The sequence below is a fragment of the Canis lupus genome, chromosome 1, assembly GCF_048164855.1.
Source record: "Canis lupus baileyi chromosome 1, mCanLup2.hap1, whole genome shotgun sequence".
Classification (NCBI taxonomy): Eukaryota; Metazoa; Chordata; class Mammalia; order Carnivora; family Canidae; genus Canis; species Canis lupus.
This window is the reverse complement of record NC_132838.1, coordinates 89,981,678-90,004,436: the sequence shown is the minus strand read 5'-3', so window position 1 is coordinate 90,004,436 and position 22,759 is coordinate 89,981,678. Positions and strand designations below refer to the sequence as shown.

Genomic DNA, 22,759 nt, shown 5'->3' with positions numbered 1-22,759 from the left:
TAACTTACTAGGAATTTGGTTCACATAAAGACATGTCACTTTGCTAGCAGCTCTCTTACTCAGTGCAGGCCACTGATGAGTGCTTTTTAGAACTTACTTCACTTGATCCTGATGAGTATTAATGTGAAGAAGATGCTCTGGAGGGATTCATAGTTGGGATATCAGACTGTGATGGTTTGGCAGCTATCTTATATATATGTAATAACTTTGTTTTTATTATTTTTTAAGATCTTATTTATTCATAAGAGACACACAGAGAGAGGCAATGATATAGGCAGAGAGAGAAGCAGGCTCCCTGCGGGGAGTCCGTTGGGGGACTCAATCCCAGGACTCCAGAATCACACCCTGAGCCAAAGGCAGACATTCAACCATTGAGCCACCCAGGCATCCCTATGTAATAACTTAATTTTTTATTTTTAATTTTTTTTCCTATGTAGTAACTTTTAAAAGCGTTTTTGTTACACAGCATTTCAAACATATGGGAAAATAAAAGTCTTTGTCTATAATTATTTAAAATGCTCTTAGGAAAAAAAAATAAAATAAAATGCTCTTAGGGGTGGCTATAGAATTTATTATCCAAACTGAGATACTGGTGAGGATCACGCTGGAGTAGCAAATGTAAACTCAACAGCCCCAGGTAAACTAGGTTGGAGGGTCAGTTGGAAATTAAGTGTTACCATGACTGTTGAAGTCCCCACTTGGGCCTTTCTTCCTGGTCCATGTTACCCGTGCCCCTCAAGGGAGCCACCATCTTGATGTAAATGTACACCTGTTCATGATCTGTGCGTGGACTCCATGGGTGTATGTCATAAACTGTACAGAGTATTCCATTATGTGTTTCTAAATGTTACTTAAATGAAATCCCTAAATCAGTAAGGCATTTTTTTCCCCTCTTGTTCCTGGAAAATTGAAGGAACTCGACCAGGGAATGATGATGTATTAGCTAAGGTTCTTTTGATGGAAAGCAACAGAAACTACTTCTAGCTGGCTTAAACCAGAGGAGGATTTAATGATGAATATTGAGGCATCTTAATTATCTATCCATGACTGGAAAACAGGAGGTTCAGGGCAGCTCTTTGGGACATGAGCACCAGGTAGCAATGGGTTCAATCCTTCCCTCACACATTATCAACATGGCCAAGTCACAGTGACCCCCAATCTCTCTCTGTCTGGATTCCAGGAGTCAAATTCCAGAGACAGTGAGAGAATCCAGTTGGGCTAGATAGCCCTCCCTGGGCCAACCCCCTATATTTGGTCAGGAATGCAGGATTATGTAGTAAGTCCATAACCACAGAGAACCCATCCCACAGTGCTGGGGCTATTCCCTGCAGAGGGGAAATTGTGAGCTGGGCACCTAGAGAGGTGATAATCATAAGTGAGCAGAGAAAATGTGGAGATGAGAAGGAAAGCTCTGTGTTGATGATTTCTTCTGAAAAAGAACAAAGAAAGGGTTTCCATTTGGGAATTCCTTCCTGGAACTCCTTGGGAAATTTACATGGACTCTCGAATTCTGGATTCTGAGAAAAGTCAATTGAGAAGTCAGGAAAATTGGAAGAAGTGTTATAATTCTCCTGAGAGAATGAAAGCTTAATAGTCCATATAGAGACCTTACTGGTTTGAAGAAATCCACTGACCTCAAGTTGAAAGCAAAAGCAGAAAACATTGATGCATGGAATCAAAGGTCAAGGTTGACATTTCTGGGGCTGAGGACAGGAGCCGTAGAAGAGAAGCATCAGTGGGACTTTCTTGTATCTGTTGCTCTAAGTGGACATTCAGGGCTTTGCTGATAGTGAGTCAGTCTTAGAGATAAACATTAATAAGTTCATGGGCTAGTACTTTTTACATGCATGTTGTGCTAAGAAACACCAGCTTTTGGAAGCAGAATATGTCCTTAAGTCAACTATTCTGACATTTGCCTCTCTGAAGTGCTCTAACCTTACCAGTAGATCCAGAATATTAAATTATTTGAATTCTACTGGAGAGAACAGTTGATGCTTTGTGGTGCTAAAAATTTCATTTAAAGAAAAGGATAACATTGAACTATTTTGGTATCACTTTCCAATTTTTAAAAAAGATGTTATTTATTTATTCATGAGAGACAGAGAGAGGCAGAGACATAGGCAGAGGGAGAAGCAGGCTCCCTGCGGGGAGCCCAATGTGGGACTTGATCCCAGGACCCTGGGATCACACCCTGAGCCGAAGGCAGATGCTCAACCACTGAGCCACCCAGGTATCCCTACTTTCCAATTTTTAAACAGTTTTTATTTAGCATTTATTTTGTGTGAATGTTCATTTCTTTTGAATGTTTTCTATTATCCTGCACCTGTATTAGGTAGAGACCATTTTTATATTACTGGATTTTATAATCTTGTCATAACATATAGGTTCATAATAATAAGCCATGCATTTGCTATTATATCTTTTTTTAAAAAGAGGACCACAGAGGGCAGCCCTGGTGGTGTAGCAGTTTAGCGCCGCCTGCAGCGCTATTCATTCTCTCTGAATGAATAAATAAATAAATCTTAAAAAAAAAAAATAAAAAGAGGACCACAGAAACTTTTCATATAATCCTACTATAGAAAAAATAGTTCTCTGCTTATTATTATTATTATTCTTTTTAAGATTTATTTATTTGAGAGAGACTGCATACATACAAGTGGGGGCAGGGGCAGAGGGAGAGAGAGAAAGAGAATCCCAAGCAGACTCCTGGCTGAGCATGGAGCCAGATGCAGGGCTTGATCTCACGACCCTGAGATCATGACCTGAGCCAAAATCAAGAGTCAGCTCCTTAACTGACCGAGCCACTCAGGCGCTCTGTGACTACTTATTTTTCAAAAGCATCTAAATAAAGTGTTATGAAACCTGTGGAATAACATGAATTCTGGAATCCCTGAGAATTCTCAGAAATTCCATTTCCTCATTCTTGAGTACTATTATTAATATCCATCAAAAGTTTGGATGCAGCGTAAGGGACTAGCATCCTATATTGGATACCTGGCAGGGTTAATGGTGGCAGGTTATTTATCTCTGAGCTGCTCTCACTAATGATGTCCCCACTCCTTGGGGCACTAAGATACATGGAGACAACTGCTACTGGGTAAAAACCTGGTTGATTTCAGCTCCTGCTGAAACTTGGAAAAATCAATTCCATGAGAAATGAGATGACCTTTTTCTGGCTTCCAAGGAAACATTAGAAACAAAGAAGGAGAAAAATGCTAACCAATGAAGGTGCCCATAGGCTTCCTGTTGAAGTTGATGGCTATATTTTAATTAACCGAGAAACCCTGATCATCAGCATCACTTTGGGGTTAAAACATTGTGTTCAGAAAACCCCAGGTTAGAAGGCAGTTGTGTGTATTGTTTCTCTATTTGCTTGAGTTAATTTTCAAATCAGTGCGCCCTTTGTAGGCGTGCTCCCAGGGAATAATCGAGAGGGAATCTTGGGGAGAAACTCATCTGCATGGGCAAGGCATGTAGAATTGTTGGGGACAGTGGTTCCTGACACATGTACAAGTAAGAGCTGAGCTGGGCCTGGGCTGGCCTAGAGGGGCTGACAATGTCATCGGCTCCCAGACCTAGAAGGGATTGGTCCTGATGACATAGTATTTATTCTTCCTTTTTTTTTTTTTTTTTAAAGGTTTACTCATTTATTGAGAGAGAGAGAGAATGAGCAGGGGAAGGGACAGAGGGAGAGGGAGAATCTGCAAGCAGACTCCCTGCTGAGTGTGGAGCTGGATTCGGGCTTGATCCCAGGATCCTAAGATGTGAGCTGAAATCAAGAGTTGGCCCCTCAACTGACTGAGACACCCTGGGGCCTTAGCATTTTTTTTTAATTTAAGTATAATTAACATAGAGTGTTATATTAGTTTCAGGTGTAGGATCTAATGTTTCAACAATTCTGTTCATTGCTCAGTGTACTTTTAATCCTCTTTATCTCAACCATCCCCCTTCTAGTAACCACTGGTTTGTTCTCTCTTTTTAAGAGTCTGTTTTTTGTTTGTTTGTCTCTTTTTTTCTTTGTTTTATTTATTCCACATATGGTTGAAATCATATATATCTGGCTGACTTATTTCACTTAGCATTATACTGTTTAGATCATCCATGTTGTCACAAATAGTGAGATGTCATTTTTATGGCTGAATAATATTCTCGTGTGTGTGTGTGTGTGTGTGTGTGTGTATTGCAATATATAGGTGATATATATATATATGGATATATCCATATATATCACATCTTCTTTGTCCATTCATCCAGTGATGGACATTTCATTGTTTCCATATCTTGGCTATTGTAAGACAGTATTTCACTATGAGTCATGCAAATTGACCCAGCCTTTATGGCTAAAAAAATCCACTCATAAGGCAGGAATACTTGCTAGTATGACATACTTGGTATTTAGCTCCATGATGTAGATGGATATAAATAGCTTTAAAAAAATGACATTACATAGAAATGCTAAATATTTATTCAGAGATTGGCCATATATTGGGGGAAGGGGATCCTAAAACCCAAGACATAAAAACCACCCAAGAAAAATTCCATGTAGGCTATGATTGCAAATGTAAGTTTAATGAAATATGGAAAATACATTTCCTTTATAATAAAGACTTAGATTGTGTTTCTTTTTGAAGCCTTAAAAACAAATTTCAACTATTAAAAAAGTGTAGAGATAGCTTTACAACCTTTTGCATTTTATGAAATAAAGGACTTTTATAAGATTGCTTATAAGCCTGTCAATATTCTGTTATTGGTGTATCATTGATGCTTCTAGATGCTGTGGGGGACTCCTGGAAATGGAATATTCATTTTTGGCAGATCAGTGGCCTATTATTTTTACATAAAACTGAATTAAGATGAAACCTTTTGCTTTCCCAGAACCACAATTTTTACAAGTTAGTCAATTAACATTAAATACTTCTCAGAGTTGGGGCCAGAGCACTGCAGTAGTCAGGAAACCACACCTGCAAGAGTTTTCCATCAACTTCTCCTGCTGGCCTCAGGGGATTCCTAATAGCACTTCAGTATTCCTAATAGCTTCGAAGCTTCCCGTGGCTACCACCAAAAGCAAACCCCAGGGGCACCTGAGTGGCTCAGTGGTTGAAGGCCTGCCTTTGGCTGAGGTCATGATCTGGGGTCCTGGGATCAAGTCCCATATCAGGGAGTCTGCTTTTCCCTCTGCCTATGTCTCTGCCTCTCTCTGTGTTTCTCATGAATAAATAAATAAAGTCTTTGAAAAAAAACCCAAAACAACAAACAAACTCCAGTGGAACTGGAGCTTTCATGTATTAGGCTGATGGCTCTTTTTGCACAATTGTTTACAAAGTATTTAAGGGTTACAATAAGACATAATCAGAGAGGGAGGCAAAGGATAAGAGACTCTTAACTCTAGGAAAGGGAGGGTTGCTGGAGGGCAGGTAGGTAGCGTATGGGGTAGATTGTGATGGACAATAAGGAGGGCACTTGATGTTATGAGCACTAGGCGTTATATGCAATTGATGAATAATAACTGAACTCTTCATTGGAAACTAATGATACACTATATGTGAATTAAATGAACTTAAAATAAGATAAAAATTTAGGACAAAAAATTAATTTTTTTTCACCCTTAATACGAGTTCACTAATTTGCAAGTGATGTCATGCTGGATATTGTGCTGAAAAGGTTAATTAGACATAATTGCTGCCATCAAGGATAATACTGGCTGAAGATTCAGAATCATTATTATTATAGTAATAGGAATTATGTTAATACCATTTTAATAATTAGTAATAATTACTTATAATAATTTAATAATAATAATTACATAACACGAAAAAATTGCCATGCTAAGCAATTTGTACATATTTGCTCTCTGAATATGATCATCAACCCTGGGAGGTAGGTGGTAGCATTATGCCCATTTTATAGATGCAGAAACTGAGCTTTAAAGAGGGTAAGCAACTTGTCCAAGGCCATACAGGCAGTCATCCATGAAGGTAGGAAACAGTTTTGAAACCTGAGATACAAGTACATAGAGATCTGCTGCGCACAAACATTTGCAAGACACACGTGCTACAAGTACCTTTCACCTTTCCATCACTTGAACACTCACTTAGTGGCCTTCTAGTGAAAGATGTGGAGAAGCAGCAAGTTCTGTTGGAATTATTCTGTGTGATTTCATTTGCTGGGGGACAGAAGGCTCAGTGGAAGGTGGTGTGTTTTAGGAGAAATATATAATTGACTTCCCCATGACCAGAGCTTTTTGGTCAGATGAAAAAGAGTATTCATGCTTCTGAGATGTCCACTCATGAGATTTTCTACCTGCTTTTCTGCCTCTTGTCTTGTACTATTGGTATTTCTTCTACTCTTAGCGTTAGTGAGCCAACGGCATGTTTTTAGCACTCCCTATGTGCCAGAAGTCCTCTGACTGAACAGGAGTGTGTAATTACCAGGGGTCAAAGATGTGTGCCAGTTTTTCCTGCCAGCAGGGGTCAGGGGCAGGGGTGGTGGTATGTGGATGTGTGTGTGTGGGGGGGGGCATATAGAGGAATAGGACATATAAAATAAAATTATCTATGAGTATATTTAATTCATTTTAAGTCTCAAAATCACTCAAGGGTATGTTTTTTTAATTGGGCAATTTTACCTGTTCCCCTTTGCATATTCTGATAAGTCCAAACATAGAAGCCTGATAGAAATTAATCTTTTAATGCCTCACAAGCAAAAATGCAAATTATAGAATGATGTAGCTGGAAGGGACCCCAGAGATCTAAAGTGCTTCGTGGGCTCTTCATGTCCTTGCAAAAGACCTTACTTTACCGTGGTCAGGCAAAATTTGGAAATTTAAAGTTAAATAGGTTTCTTTCCTGTGGACCTCTATGGTCTTTAATATGGTAACGTGCTTTGTGAATCTACAAGATAGAGTGTAAAGTGTTTCAACACTCATTTGACCCCCCCCACCCCAAATTCCTTTTGTGGGAAATGCAGGTCTAGCTGAGGCAGCTCTTGCAATCTATGAAGATGGTAGTGGACACCTTTTTGAGGGCAAGGAAGTCCCAAGGTAAAGGAAGGATAGATGGGGTGTTCCTGTTACAGGGCAGGAATTCTCAGTGAAAGCTGAAAGACACCCCGGCAAATGGGGCTCCTCCCCTTCACTGTGAGCCACACCGCAGAGAAGTGTGAACCCAGCACAAAGGGGTGACCAGCCTCTTAAAATCAGGAGAGCGTCTTTATCTCTGACCCAGCCCACGGGGGACATATAAAGGTGGAAGGGGGCTGTCTCCAGGCTACAGTCACAAAGCTGATCTGAGTCTTTCCCTAGACAAACTGGGCACCTGAGTTTAGGTTGAGAAGCACCAGTTTGAAAGCTCTCAGAGCTTTTCATACGAAAATGTGCACCATAAAGCTCCAAGAATGAGGTAGCGTGTGCAGGATTTTTAAAGTTGCTTGACCATGCAGCTCTTGCTTTGTGTGGCATGTGGGAGGCACTCATGTTCTGAGGAAAGCCCTTTGGGAAACACTGATCTAATCCAACCTTCTCATTTTACCAGTGAGCAGCTAAGGACAAGGCATTTCTTGTGGGGCCCTCTCGGGTTTCTTTCTCCATCACTGTAACACATTTATTGGAACTAACTTGACCAACTTTGAGGGCAGCTTTGGAGAGATTTCTTTAGTTCATAAACTTTTTTTTTTTTGCTTTTTTTGTTCAAGGGGAAATCTCTCTATATATATCTTGAATTTCCATTGTCAAAAAACGCAGATGAATTCAACCAACAACATATATGGAATATCACCTATGTCCAAAGACCCTTTATGTAGAGTGGTGGTCTACAAAGATATAAAATAGTTCTTGCCAAAGAGGACATCGATAATCATGATAAATACGATATTGATGGTGATACCATGAACACCTAACATTTATCGAAGGCCTTTCTGTTTGTCAGGCACTATACCAGGTATTTTAATCCTCCCAACAATTGATGAGGTGAGGATTATAATAATTCTTATTTTGCGCTGAGGATAACCAGGTGAGGAGAGGTTAAGGAATTATTCCAAGGTCATACACAGCTGGAGGAGAGAAGATGTACATAGAAAGTTGTAGCAGCACATGAAGCATTCCTTATGAGTGATGCAAAGTGCTGTATGAATTTAGTGAAAAGAAAAATAAGTTTTGAAAGACTTGATCAATTATGTGGTGGACAATTATGGTTGGTCACCGGTCTCTCTTCCCTCTGGGGAACAACACCCCCTTCCTTTGGAGGAACTCTTTTGCGTTTCACTGTGGGGTCTGGCTCCGTGGGTGGGCACATTGCGTTAAGCTGGACCAGTTGGAGTCTTTGGGAATTTGGCGATTAGAAGCAAGGGAAGAGGGCCACCGGGTGGCTCAGCGGTTTAGTGCCGCCTTCGGCCCAGGGCCTGATCCTGGAGACCTGGGATCGAGTCCCACGTCGGGCTCCCTGCATGGAGCCTGCTTCTCCCTCTGCCCGTGTCTCTGTCTGTCTCTGTCTCTCATGAATAAATAGATAAAATCTTAAAAAAAAAAAAAAGAAGAAGAAGCAAGGGAAGAGGTTTTTCCCCTTGGCTGGTAAAACTGTAGAAGCTTTTCTGAGATGTTCATGCCTTTTCCGCAGCCCTGCGGAAGAGCTAGGCTTTGGTAGGAGAATCGGTGTTGGAGGTGGAGAGATGGAGTAGTAGATCTTCTGGTTAACTCTGAGGCTTGGAGGCTGAGTCCTCCTCTTTATTGGGGCAGAGAATTTACTACCCTCTCTTCTTCTGGGAATGACACTGTTCTTCCTTGCAAAAAAAAAAAAAAAGAAAAGTTACTAGACAGTGATTTTTTTTTTTCCAGTTTTATATCTTTATTTGACAATCAGCGATTAGTTCTCATCCACATTAACAGTCTGTAGATTTTTGAAAGTGGTGACAGGTACGTAGGTAACCAGCATGTAGAGCTTGTTTGGTGAATCTTCATCCTCGTTGTGTTTTCTGGACAACCGCACACGGATACGGTATGGAACATTCCTTATTCCTTTGGCCCAGACAGCTTTGTTGAGCCTGGTGTCCATGCGCACATCTGGAGTTCCCATCTCCTTCATGGCAAATTTCCGGATCTCTTTGAGTGCCCGAGGGGCACGCTTCTGGAAACCCACTCCATGGATACATTTGTGAATGTTGATGGTGTATTCTCTGGTCACTACCTCGTTGATGGCAGAACGGCCCTTCTTCTTCTCGCCACCCTTCTTTGCGGGAGCCATTCTGCTGGACCCTAGTTGGAAAGGAAGCCTAGACAGTGATTTAAAAAACCTACACTATAGGGATATACACAGATCCTTAGATGTGTTGAGGTTCTGTCTGTTGGGTGCTACAGGGGAATGGGCTCTTGGGGGCCCAAGGAGAAACAAAGACAGAACTATTTTTAAAAAGATACAACAATAACCTAACTTTGGTGTTTAAGAGAATAACTAAAATGTCCAACAGGATTCAGTTGATGGCTTCAGTGGTTTCCCCATCACACTTCAGTGATATTAATAAAAACAGGAGGGGCCATACAAGAATTCAGACCTACTGCAAATGCCACCTTAGCCATTCTTGAATCTCACAGAAAGCTTCCCTTTCCTCATCTGTAAAATCAGAATGATATGAATGTCGTTCCTCCTTCTTTCGTTTTGAGCCTCCACAGAGAAAACAGATGCAAAGCCTTTTGTCAACTGCAGAACAGCATGCAAGTTTCACAGTCCTCTTACTGGGATCAAACACTTTAAAACCCTGCAGGAGGTCAAACTCAGTCCCAGCAAGTGGACAGTATTTGGGGGAGGAGAAGACGGAGGAGGAGATTTCAGGCCAGGAGCCTTAGAGGGTGTTAAAAAATGCTTGGAAGGTGAAAGGTGATAGATGAAAAAAAAAAATAGTCCCTTCTTTCTTTGGGTTTTATCCTTTTGGTCCATTGTCTCTTCAGTTCTGTTTTCTATGGGGGGGGGGGGATTTCTTGGTTTGGGATTTTAGATGGGCTTTATCGAGACACAGGGCAGAACGAGAAGTTGCAGGGAAAGGACCCAGAACGGGTCCTGGTACCCTGCTCTTGTTTGGGTTCGTTCGTTCGTTCATTCATTCATTCATTCATTCCTGGTGGGATATTGGAGAGGGCTCTGCCCTTCTCCTCTGAAAGTGATCAACCCGAGTAGGAGCTCAGCAGTGTGGACAAACACCGTGTGGGACCAGCCCGTCGGAAGCATGGACTGGGCTTGGGGGAGGAGAGGAGGAGGAAGGATAAAGAAACACGCGTCGTCTACGTTGCTGTTGTTGCAAGACCAGGGGAAAGGACCTCTCGGCGCTGCGCGGGGCCGGGCGGGGGCGGGGTCGGGGGCGGGGGCGGGGGCGGCCGCGGGAGGGCCGGGCGGCGCGTGACTCGGGGCAGCAAGCGGTGGGGGTGGGGGTGGGGGTGGGGGCGGGGGCGCGGGCGGGCGCAGGCGACGCTCGGCCTCCAGTGGCGGCCCCGCGGGGGGGACGATTCGCAGTTCGCCGCTCCAGGGTTATTTTTGGCCGGGGCTGTTCGCCGGCGGCCAAGGGTTCAGCCCCGTCCCCCCTCCCTCCTCCTCCTCCTCCTCCTCCTCCTCCTCCTCCTCCTCCTCCTCCTCCTCCTCCTCCTCCAGAAGAAAACTCGGGCTCCTAAAGCGCTCACTTGCGGGGCGCGGGGCGCGGGGCGCGGGGCTGCGGCGGGAGGGCCGGGGACTCGGGGGTCTGATTCGGAGCCGAGGGTGCGCTCCGGGGCGCCGCGGGCGCGGGGGAGGCTCGGGCGGGCGCGCGCGGGGGGCGCCGGGGTGGCCGGGGTCGGGCTCCCGGCCGCGGGAGCGGGGTTCGGGGCTCACCCCGAGGGAGCCCAGCTGGGGCGCGGGACTGCCGGCGCCTCGGGCGGTCGCGCGGCGGAGGGAGTCGGGCGGAGCTAAGTTTCTGGGAAGGTAGAGGCCGGGCTCGGGCGGGCGGCGGCGGCGCGGGGCGGGGCGGGGCGGGGCGGGCGCAGGGCGCCGGGGGCCGGGGCGGGGCCGGCCGGGGGGCGGGGAGGGGGCCCGGCGGCCGCGGATCCCCTGGGCTCGCGGGAGCCGCGCAGGACCGGCCAGCAGGCGCCATGGAGGGGAGCCCCATCCCGGTGCTGACGGTGCCCACGGTGCCCTACGAGGACCAGCGGCCGGCCGGCGGCGGGGGGCTGCGGCGGCCCACCGGGCTCTTCGAGGGCCAGCGCAACTACCTGCCCAACTTCATCCAGAGCGTGCTGTCGTCCATCGACCTGCGCGACCGCCAGGGCTGCACCATGGTGGTGGGCAGCGACGGCAGGTACTTCAGCAGGACGGCCACCGAGATCGTGGTGCAGATGGCCGCGGCCAACGGGGTGAGTGCCCGCCGCCCCCGCCGCCCCCGCCGCCCCCGCCCGGGCGCCTCGGGCCTGCCGCCCCCGGGGGCCGCCCCCACCCCCGTCCCCGCCCCCCCCCCGGGGGCCGCCCCCTCCCGGGAGCCCGCCCCGGCGCCCCGAGCGCTCCCCAGCTCCCCGGCCGCACCTGCCCGCCTTCCTTCCGGGCCTTCTCCTCCCCAGCCCTCAGAACCGTCTGTCCTGACCCCGTTCACTGCCCCCCACCCTTCTTTCCTAGGCTACCAACATCGTGGGGCCCCCCCCTTTTCTCCCGTGTCCTACTTGTACTCCTCTTCTTCCCCCCCTAGATTTGGGCTTGGCCAGACTTAACGGTAGTGTTGTCTCCAGCACGGGCGTGCATCCCACCCTGTACACACACACACACACACACACACACTCACGAGGCTCCGCTGTTGATCCTTGGCACGTTTGGCAAAGTGGCCCCTAAAGATTTTTAATATAAGGTGATTCCTTAACCCAGTGGAATTACTTTACTATTAATTTGATTCAGGTAGGGGTGGGGTGGAGATCAATCTGATGCCACACAGCCTGGGGTCTCCTTGTGGGGGGCCCTGGAGGGGTTATCCCTCCATGATCTGGAATGAGACTTGCCATGCCTTTCCTCTTTTTTTTTTTTTTTTTAAGATTTTATTTATTCATGTTAGACATAGAGAGAGGGGGGTGGGCAGAGACACAGGCAGAGGGAGAAGCAGGCTCCAGCCTGATGTGGGACTCGATCCCAGGACCCCAGGATGGCGCCCTGGGCCAAAGGCAGGTGCTAAATCGCTGAGCCACCCAGGGATCCCCCTTGCCATGCCTTTCTTAAAGCAATTCCTAACTTCTCTGCAGGAGGCTGGTGGTTGACAGCATTTTGTGCCTCTTCTCCCTTTCACTTTTCATCCTCATTTCCTCAGACTTTGGGTTTTTCCTCTTTCTACCCAGACTTTGGGTTTTTCCTCTTTCTACCTCTTTTGTTTCTGTCCTACAACTAGAAACCCCTTCTGGCATCACCCTGTACCCCAGGGCCCTCCTTCCCAAATCCCCCAGCCTCTCAAGGACTTCTGCAAGCAGGACACCTCACCTCAGTGGTCTTGGTGGGAAGCGTCTAAAAGAGTCATTTCAGCCTTGTGCGGACAGTCAGATTCACACATGTAGCACATTTAAGCAAAATCTCTGCATATGTGTAAATAAGTGTGAACATTTAAAAAAAGTGAAACTGATCAACTGTCTGGCATACGGATTCCCTTTCTCCTTCCCAATCCCCTTCTTTTAATTTTCTCCCTTCCTTCCTTTTTTTTTTTTTTTTTTTAATCTTTAGAGTTGTCCATGCTCTATAATTGTGTATTCTGATTCCCCTCTCTCAGTGTTTTAGGGATGGGGAAAGTGGATATTTTTTTTTTGTTTTTTGTTTTTTTTTTCCCCCCAAATAAAATAACCCAAAAGCAATTGGGAAAAAAGAGCCGAGGGCTGACTTTGGTGGTGGTGGAGCTGTGATTTCCAACCCCTGCAGACAATGCTGCTGGAGATACAAGACTTGTGTTTCTCTCTGGCTCCTTATTTGAGATTGATAAAAACTGGCTTGAATTGGAGAGTTGGAGAGAGGTTGACAAATGGTCTTTTACTCTTGTCTGACAAAGCTGTTCCCATGGACTGATGGAGAATAATGGGCCTTGGGAGGCTATGGCAGCTCTCGTACTCCTTCCTGGGCCAGTTTTTCCAGGGAGTGAGAGAAACATCCACTTATTTTTTTGTGGGTGAGGATATTTTTGAAGCTCCAGTTGTCGATTTGCATGGTCAAGGTATTATTATGTTTACTTATTTCTTGGCACCCGTTACCATCAACTTCTTACTTCAGTGGATCTTCTTTGATAAACACATTTTATTAACTTTAAGGGTGGACTTTATTTTGGGAAATAGCATATGTTAACAAATGGTTAAAGTAGAATCACGCTTAACCTCACAGTTGTTGCAAGAGACAGAATGACAAGTTACAATCCACAGGGAGGCACCATCTCTTAAATAATCTGAAAGTATTATTTCTAAAATGGGTGGGTATGGGTGAAGGGAATGGTCAACATCTACCAAAGTTTCAGGCAGCCAATTTTAACCAATATTTTCCTCATTTCATTTGTCTTCTTGAGGGCTTTTGCTAAAGCACATGGATAATCAGAAGGCTGGCTTCAGGAGACAGGTGGTTTTACCATGAGCAAAATTGGTCTTGAATGATGGTAAATTGATAGGAATGCACTTTTCTTCTCACTTAACCTGTGGAGTTATACTCAGGAGTGAGAAACTGCTTTATTCCAAAAACTTTGCCTCTTTTGACTTCCCACTGGATATTCATAAACAGGCTAGAAAAATGGGAGAAAAATAGAATTATGCTCTTCAAACTGACTTGAATCTGGGTGGGCTGCATCTCTATATCTGAAAAATCTTGGTTGTGTTGTGATAGAAAAAGTTGATTTTACTAAGCAGTTTAATATAAAAGAAAACTGTAGCTGCTCTTTGATTATATAATTGCTGGAGGAGAACAGAAGTTTGGAATTTCCAAAATGATGAACTGCGCTACTTATGTTCTAATATGTCATAGAGTTTGAAATAGATTCTCAGATATATACCTGTACAATTTGGGCAAAAAATTTTTTTATTGTAAAATTATGAAAATTTCAAACTTCCAAAAAAGTGGAGAGAATAGATAAATGGCATCCATGTGCCCGTACTTTAGACTTAACATTTTTTTCTGTATTTGTTTCCTCTTTGAGTTCTAAAGTATTTTGAAATATATTAAAAGTGACATTTTATCCCTAAATTCAGTATGGATCTCTAAAAACTAAGAACAACTTTCTTGATAGTTATATCATTATCATCCCAAACAAAATAAAAAAGGATTTCTTCATACATCTATTACCCAGTCCACATTCAGATTTCCTCAGTTATTCTGAAATGTCTTTTATAGCTGTTTTTTCAAACCAGTTTCTTCTGATCAAGGAGCACACATTGGATTTGGTTGTCTTAAGTCTCCTTTAACCTAGAAAATCTCTTCCTCTTTATTTTTATTTTTTGTTAATGAAATCGACTCGTTGAAGAGACTAGGTTGATTGGCTGTCCTATAGAATGAATGCTCCCCCTCTACTTGCCTTTCTGAAATTTTCTGATTTTCTTTTTATGGTGTCATTTAACTTTTCGCTAAATTTTCTGTGTATATATGTATGTACTAGGAATTAGTTCTAGAGGCTTAATCAGATTCAGGCTCAACTTATTTATTTATTTTTTATTTTTGCAAGACTATTTCACAGGTGATGGTGTATATTCATGTTGTATCATGTTAGAGAACAATCTCTGGGTGATCCATTGTTCGTGATGCTGAGAGGATTATAGGGCTGTTGTGGTGATTGCCTCTGTCTTCCAGTATTTTCTCCCTTGGAACTGGTCAGTAGCCTGTGGGGTGAGCTTTGTACCATGTGAATATTCAGTTCCTGTCAACCTTTCTTCAGTTGTTTTAGCATCCATTAGTGATCCTGGCTTGAATGGATTATTTCGTTAGGGGTTTCAGATGATTTTTGGATTCTTTAGTTCCATCTACATGCTTCAGCTAGCATTTTTCTAAAGATTGGGCATTTCCCTCACTATTGGGCTATCTTGGAGTATAGTTTCTTCTATATTAGCAGAATATAGAAGAAAATATGTTTATTTCTCTCTTTTTAAATTATCAATTTTCAAAGTAAGGATTTGGTGAAATAGCCACGTCCACCGCTGACACATGAGTTTTGTTTTGCTTTGCTTATGCTCTTTTGTGTATCACTGTGGAATCTTGAATATTTATATAATAAGTTTGAGTGGATTCATAAATAAATGAGAAGATATTTTTACCTGTTTTTGTGATGTTTATATAGCTGTGTGAACTTATCTAAAAAGTCCCCAGAAGTATTTTAATGCTTCTTTAAAGATACAAACTGTATCATCCCATATAGAGCAAAAGAAAACTACTAAGTAGGAGAGTAAATAGCATGGTTTAAATGAATTGTGAAATGTGATTTGTTACTAATTTAAACTTAGTTTGTAACTAAGTGATTTTTTATCCTGTTTTTTCCACATCTGCTTCAGATCCTTTCCAGAGGTTTAGATTCTCTACGTATACATTTATTTTAATCTCTTAAAGATTTCAGGGTCTCAATGCAAATAATGGCTACATTATGAAAAAATGCCTTTGCTTTCTTCTGGGTGGATCTATCTGTGACTAAGGGTATCTCTCTCTTACTCCTCTTTGTTCTAGTCTTTTTTGTTTTTATTTTTTCCTAAAATACCTTTAATATTGGGCAGATGGCAGCACTGTGTCTGCCTGAAGTTGACTTTTTCCAAAGTCTTTTTTATCTCTGGAGATGACACTATATACTATCAGTGTCCAATAGAACTTTTTGAGATGATGGAAAGGTTCTGTAATCTACCCTGGCCACTAGCCACATGTGATTATCAAACTCCTGAAACGTTCTTGAAATGTACAAAATGTGACTGAAGAACTGAATCCTATATTTTATTTAATTTTAATTAATTAAAATTTACATTTAAATAGTTACAAGTGATTAATAGCTACCATACTGGATAACACAGCTCTATAATTTAGCATTTAAAAAGTAGAATTTTTTTTTTTATGGGGCCAGATTGTTCAACCAAAAGCAATTATAAGTTAAATAAAAGTAAATCACCAAACACTACAAATGCATATTTGGCAAAGGCAAACCAGATTTCTTCATGTGATAACCACACTCTCTTTTGACTTCAGCCCAAGAGACAGTGAGGTATGGTAGAAAAAGCACTGCATCTCTCAGCAGCTGGAAGGCTTGCTTTCTTTTCCTAGCTCTGCCACATAAGCCACAGAGCAAATGCTTCGCCTCTTGAAATACCTAAAAACCACTTGTTTCCTCACCTATAAATTGGGTATGACAGCATGGCTGAATTATCCTGGCAATCAGATGAAAGCATTATGTAACATCCATACCATTAAGAAATGTAAAGGAATATTATTATGGTCAACTGATTATGTATCATAAAATAATTATTTGGCTGCATGTATTGAATAAAACAACTTATAACTCTGTTGCAAGTTTTAGCCAAGAGAAAATCCATTTGCTGATGAGCCACACACTCTACTGGCCATATGATGATCAGCAGTGGTAATAATATTATTAACATACAGTTCAGCTTACAGAATCAGTTCAGCTTACAAGAACTCCTCAATGCCTTATGAAGTCTTCTGGAGATAGAGGTCAAAGGGCAATGGTATGAAGAAGGCTGAGTCAGCAAGGGACTTGGGTGCGCCTTCCAGACGGATGCTTGTACCAGTTTTGTCTGATTCCAATGGGCCATGCAGAGGTGGTTGTTCCAAAGAATGGGAGTGCACTTGGCTTGACATTTACTAGAGCTATCTGGGGATCAAATTTTGATGTGATCCCAAAGAGAAGGAACAGGTTTGGAAGGGAGGCAGAGTGGGATATGGTGGGGTGTGGAACATAGGGAAGAAGAAGGAGGCTAGCCTGTGTTTGAACACATAAGGCTTCTTTTCTGGGATGGATCTGGAAGTCTGGGATTGGCTGACTTCAGGTCTCATCTCTAAAAGGGAAAAAGAACTGGGTGGTGATTGTTCTGTATTTTCTACTGGTGTTCACTACAGAATAGGTGAATGGAATGAGTTCTATGGCCCAGACATTAGGAAGGGCACGTTTGTAATACACAAAAAAGCCCTAGAGAGCCTGCCATAACTTTGTCTTGCTTCCCTTCACAAATCCCCATCCCTGAACTGTGGAAATGGGAAATCCATTACATGAGCAACAGCAAAGTTTAGGTTCCCCGTGGTTCTGTCTCTCTGTCCGGTCAGTTCATTCTTGAAACTTTTAGCCTCACGTTGTCATTCACTGTTTTTATGGGGAAGGAAAAGGAATGGGAGAGGTTTTAGGAACAGCTGGGCCCTCCCAGTTGCTGGGGTGGGTTATTTTAAGCTTTGTTTAATGTGTCCAGAGACCCAGATGACATTTTTAACTAAGCTGCTTTATTAAATCTTGTGATAAAGCATAACGATGTTTATGGAAAAGACAGACACACATCAGCAACGTTATATGTGAAACTTGCCCTAAGAATTTTCTATAAAACATCTGTTCCCTTTGAGTCCTTTGTGAACTCTGGAAGTTTGATCGTTTCTGTACAGACTTGAGGGGTAGAAGTTGGAACCTATTTTTGAGGAATCTAAGCATAGGTAATGGCTTCGCTGACCTTAACCTTCATGTTTTGGGCTCTAACCACTCTTATGTTAGACAAGAGTAATGTAAACAAATACTGTGATAGGTTTTGGATGGGATTATTTAAAAATAATAGGTGGGGTAGAGAGGAAGGTCTGAATTTCCCACGATTTTTAAGTTGAAGGTAGAAAACTCAATGTCTCTTGTTAGCCTACAGCTTTGACAGTTACTTGCAAACACTTGAGATTTGGCCAGTATGCCCTTAATGTTTATACTGGGGGAGCCAAGAGAGAAATTTTAGGTCCTTTCATCTGACTTGACTCTCATTAGTTATGAATAAGAGGATATCTAGCATATACACAAGACTTGTTAAAATCCACATTTTCTGAATCTTTATCTTTCATCTCCTATATTTTTAGTGACGTCATATTTTGGAGGGTTGCATTGTATTTGTATGAAGAGAAAATGTTCAGGAGATTCAAAGAAATTCTTCTTGACACCAAGTCACAGAAATTTTTCTTTCCCTTTCCAAGTTGCTACTTCTAGGTGTTTTTAATGTTACATTTAACTATTGCCTTTTGTTTTGTTTTGTTTTCCTCTGATAAGAGTCCTCTTTTGTAGCTAGGGGTATCTAGTTTCGTATTCAGGGCTTTCTAACAGAAAGAGAAAAGAAGTTGAAACCAGAAGACCAGAGTTTATTCTATTTGACAAAAGATGCCATGGAATACAGGGAAGAGTTTTATAACGAATAGTTAATATCTGCAATATATGAAAACCTTTTCCAAATTAGTAAAAAATTAAAAAGAAATATTGTCAATTACAATAACAAACACATGAACTGGAGATCATCCTCAGTAATAACTGAAGAAATATAAACAAAATCCATCAGTTTGAAAAAACTCTAAAGTACTCAGAGTTGGTGTGAATGTTTGAAAATTGTCATGTTATTGGAAGTTAAATTGATATAACCTTTTGTCCAGGCAGTTCGGCAGTGTGTATTGAAGTTAATGAAGTACCTGTCCAATAATCCAGGAATCCCTTAATCCAAGAATCTGTCTTGTAAATTTCCTAAGACAAATGTGGAAACGTCTGTGTACAAGAATACTTGCCACAGCATTTGCAAAAGAAAAATGTTGAAATAGTGTATATGTTCAGTGGTGAACGGGTACCTAACTTATGACACAACCATACCGCCGATGCATCAAAACCCATAAACAGAGGAGGTGGATCTATATGGTACATGAAAAAGATGTGAATGATAGGTTGTTCAGTGAAACAAAGCAATTAATAGAATAAGAATATGGTTCCAATTTCTATCCCTCAAGTCTGAAGAGAAACGATCAAACTTCCAGAGTTCATGAAGGGCTCAAAGGGAACAGATGTTTTATAGAAAATTCTTAGGGCAGGTTTCACACATAATGTTGCTGATGTGTGTCTGTCTTTTCTGTAAACATTGTTGTGCTGTATCACAAGATTTAATAAAGCAGCTTAGTTAAAAATGTCCTCTGGGCCTCTGGACACATTAAACAAATCTATAATGTAGCCATAGTGTTGGAAGAACATACTCTAGTCAACAGTGAATACGTCTGTTGTATGTATGGTGGGGAAGGAGAATCCTTTCCCTTTCTACTTCATATACTTCTCTTTATTAAATATTCATACACACATACACATTGCTTTGATGATTAAGCACACCAGGATCCAAGCTCTGGATGTGAATTATGATTCTACCATTTGCAACATGTGTGAGCATGGAGTCGTCACCTGGCTTTCTGAGGTTTGTCTTGTCATTTCCACAGGCACACACACACGCACACACACTCTCACTCATGCGCACACACCCTGCCATGGTACTTGAGGGGCAACAGCTGTTCTGACATACACTTTAACTCAAAGGACTTTTCTGCACGGTCTATGCATTATTCCCTGGTACGAATGAGCTGAGTCAATGCCATGCTTTTCCACCTTAAACCTTTCTGCAGCTCCGGCTGTCTAAGCAGCTCCCCCCCACCTTCTGAAGCCAGATCTTAATCTGCTCATTTCACGAGGATTTTCAAGCCTAATGGACTGGGCCATGTGAGAGATTACTGGGAGGAACAGACCAGCAGAGGCTAAGAGACTCCACACTAATCTGCTGAGTCGTCTGAAAATGCACAGCTGCAAGCACTGGAAATGCATTAAAGTATTTTGTCAGGATGTTTGTCAGGGTGCCTGTTCCTGCAGCCTTGCTGAATGTTTGGTTCGGAGGCATAATCTTTTTTTGGACAGGATCTCCCAAATGTAAAGTGACAGATGCTAATGTGGAATATAATACAGAAGACCCAGCCTTACTGTCATAAATAATGGTAAATTGTTTAATCTTGCTGAGTTGTAAATCTATTATTGCCAGAGGTCTTTAGTTCAGTGGAACACAGTCTAAGGAGTGGGGGCACTTTGCAAATGGGCAGTGATTATTTCCCCACCAGACAGGAATGGGCCTAATGGAATTTATTTAAAAAGCCACGTAAATGCATTTTAATTGATTGCGACAACTACTCAGGAAAAAACACATGGCTGTAGAGACTGAGTTTTTTTTGGGGGGAATATATAGGCATACACATAAATACGTGTGTATAAGTATATATATATTTTTTAAGATTTTATTTATTTATTAGAGAGAGAGAGAGACAGGCAGGCAGAGGGAGAAGCAGGCTCCATGCAGGGAGCCTGACGTGGGACTCGATCCCAGATCTCCAGGATCACGCCCTGGGCTGAAGGCAGTGCTAAACCGCTGAGCCACTGGGCCTGCCCTGTTTTTTTTTTTTTTTTTTTAAGATTTTATTTATTGACTCATGAGAGACACAGAGAGGCAGAGACACAGGCAGAGGGAGAAGCAGGCTCCATGCAGGGAGCCTGACGCGGGACTCAATCCCAGATCTCCAGGATCAGGCCCTGGGCCGAAGGCGGCACTAAACCGGGCTGCTATATATATATATTCTATCTATAAAGATTCCAAAGATACTGAGTTTATATATATATATAGCTTTGTTTATGTGTGTGTGTATATATTTTTATATATAACTTTTTTTTTCTGTCTACCTATAAAGGTGCCAGATGGAAAGTGTTTTTAAGCATTTAGAGAGTTTATCAAGTAACATATTTATGCACACATATGCACAGGATACTCCCTCCCCCAAATATATATCTTCTTCCTGGACATAGTCAAAAGAAGAGTAGACCAGATGTCAGAAATGTTTGAAGGCTACGTAGAACCAAAGGAGGTGGCTAAATGTTCCCCAGTGACCTATGTTTCTATGGTAATAAATAGAATTGTGTTGGAGTTGGATGGGCTGATATTAAGAAATATAAGTAGAAGAAATCATACTGTTCTAGGCAGGAGTCTGTCTTGCAAGGACAGCTCTCTGCAGTGAGCTCAACAACATGGGTAAGTCAGCAGGTCGGCATAGCACATACCAACAGATAGTACAGATCAGAGGCATGGATATGAAAATGAAATGATCCAGGTCAAGACGAGGGTACAGATGTGATCCTGTCACTCCTTACCATGGACTTCAGTGGTTCTCAGTGAACAGGCTTGGTTAAAGAAGGAAGAAGACATTGTTTTTATGTAGGCATGTTAAAACCAATTTGCTATTTCATTGCTGCCAAACTATATTCAGTTTAATTTATTTGATAGCTTGTGTTTAGTCCTCAGTTTTTAGTTTCACTTTGAGTAAAAGGACACTTTAAAAAAATTTATTTATTTTAAAGAGAGAGAGTGAGAGAAAGAGAGCATGAATGTATGTATGCAAATGGGGGCAGGCAGGGAGGAGAGAGAGAGAGACTCGCAAGCAGACTCTGTGGTAAGCACAGAGCCAGATGCAGGCTCAATCTCATGACCCTGAGATCATGACCTGAGCCAAAATTAAGAGTCTGACACTCAATTGACTGTACCACCCAAGTTCCCCAAAAGAACTCTTTTATATTGATCAGTGAATGATGGTACATTTAAATAAGGGAAGACTATACACATACTAGAATCATGTTGTGGAAGGATATTCAGTGACATAGAAATGTAGACACCAGGGAAGGCCTGGATATATTAAGTGAAAGACATAGGTGACACAACAATCCCTTTTGTAAAAATATGGACGTATGTAAATGAGTGACAGAGACAGAGAAACAGAGATACCAAGACACAAAGTTTACACACAGTAATGTGAACAGTGCTCATTTTCAGTTTTAGAGATGACTCTTATTTTCTTCTTGTTTATGTGTACTCCCTAAATATTCAAAAGAGGAACACACACACACACATATATATATTTGTAGATAGAAAAACCACTGTAGGTTAGCAAACAACAAAAGATTCATTCAATTACTATGAATTATGGAACTCATATTTAAGAATTAAGAAATGGCCTGGGGGAAGAGGAAGAAAGGCAAAGGAAGCTCCTTGAGTATTTATTTGGTGCCAGACACTGAACTACAGCTTGCTTACATTACCTCCTCTTACCTTCCATCTTTTAGATAACAAAACTGAGACACAGAGGGATCTTGCCTGAAGTCACATAGCCAGTAGGTGGCAAAGTCAGTTTCTATATCCTTGCCCATTAGATACCAGAATATCAGCTTTTTTTTTAAATTAAGATTTTATTTATTTACTCATGAGAGACACAGAGAGAGAGGCAGAGACATAGGCAGAGGGAGAAGCAGGCTCCCTGTGGGGAGACTGATGTGGGACTCAATCTCAGGACCCCAAGATCTCAACCTGAGCCAAGGGCAAACACTCAACCACTGAGCCACCCAGCCATCCCTGGAATTTCAGCTTTTATCTCAGGGCACTCAACTGCTTTCTTGACCCAGGTAGATCCAGTGTTTCCTATTAGCGTCTTCAGTTGGGTTGAGCACCTCATAAAATAGCAGCAGACAGGCCCTTTCTTGTTTCAGTGTGCCAAGTTCTGAACCTCAAAGATTTCAGGATTTTCCAAGTGCTGAATTACCTAATTACCAGGAGGGACACGGTTCTAATATCACCACTCCCATTTTGTACTCGAGGAGAGCTAGACTGCCTGATTCTCAATGAGATCTTGAGAATTGGTGAGCTGGTTGAGGAATAGAACTTAGGCCAAACTTCTGCATGCCTGTGACGTTTCTGCACCTGCTCAGA

At 42.4% G+C, this 22,759-nt stretch overlaps 2 protein-coding genes across 2 annotated transcripts in view; one reads left to right on the top strand and one right to left on the bottom strand.

Annotated features, from left to right (window-relative positions):
- Positions 1-8,793: 8,793 nt before the first annotated feature.
- On the bottom strand, positions 8,794-9,254 carry LOC140621493 (large ribosomal subunit protein eL31-like). Its single transcript, XM_072806617.1, has one exon. It carries the CDS (start codon positions 9,231-9,233, stop codon positions 8,856-8,858), a length of 378 nt encoding a protein of 125 aa, XP_072662718.1. The 5' UTR covers positions 9,234-9,254; the 3' UTR covers positions 8,794-8,855.
- A 1,775-nt stretch (positions 9,255-11,029) lies between these two features.
- The window catches only part of PGM5 (phosphoglucomutase 5), a 196,815-nt gene continuing 185,085 nt past the window's right edge, over positions 11,030-22,759 (top strand). The window contains exon 1 of the mRNA XM_072838929.1: positions 11,030-11,362. Within this exon, the coding sequence (XP_072695030.1) occupies positions 11,102-11,362 (261 nt within the window). The 5' untranslated portion in view covers positions 11,030-11,101. The remainder of the gene's footprint in view (positions 11,363-22,759) is intronic.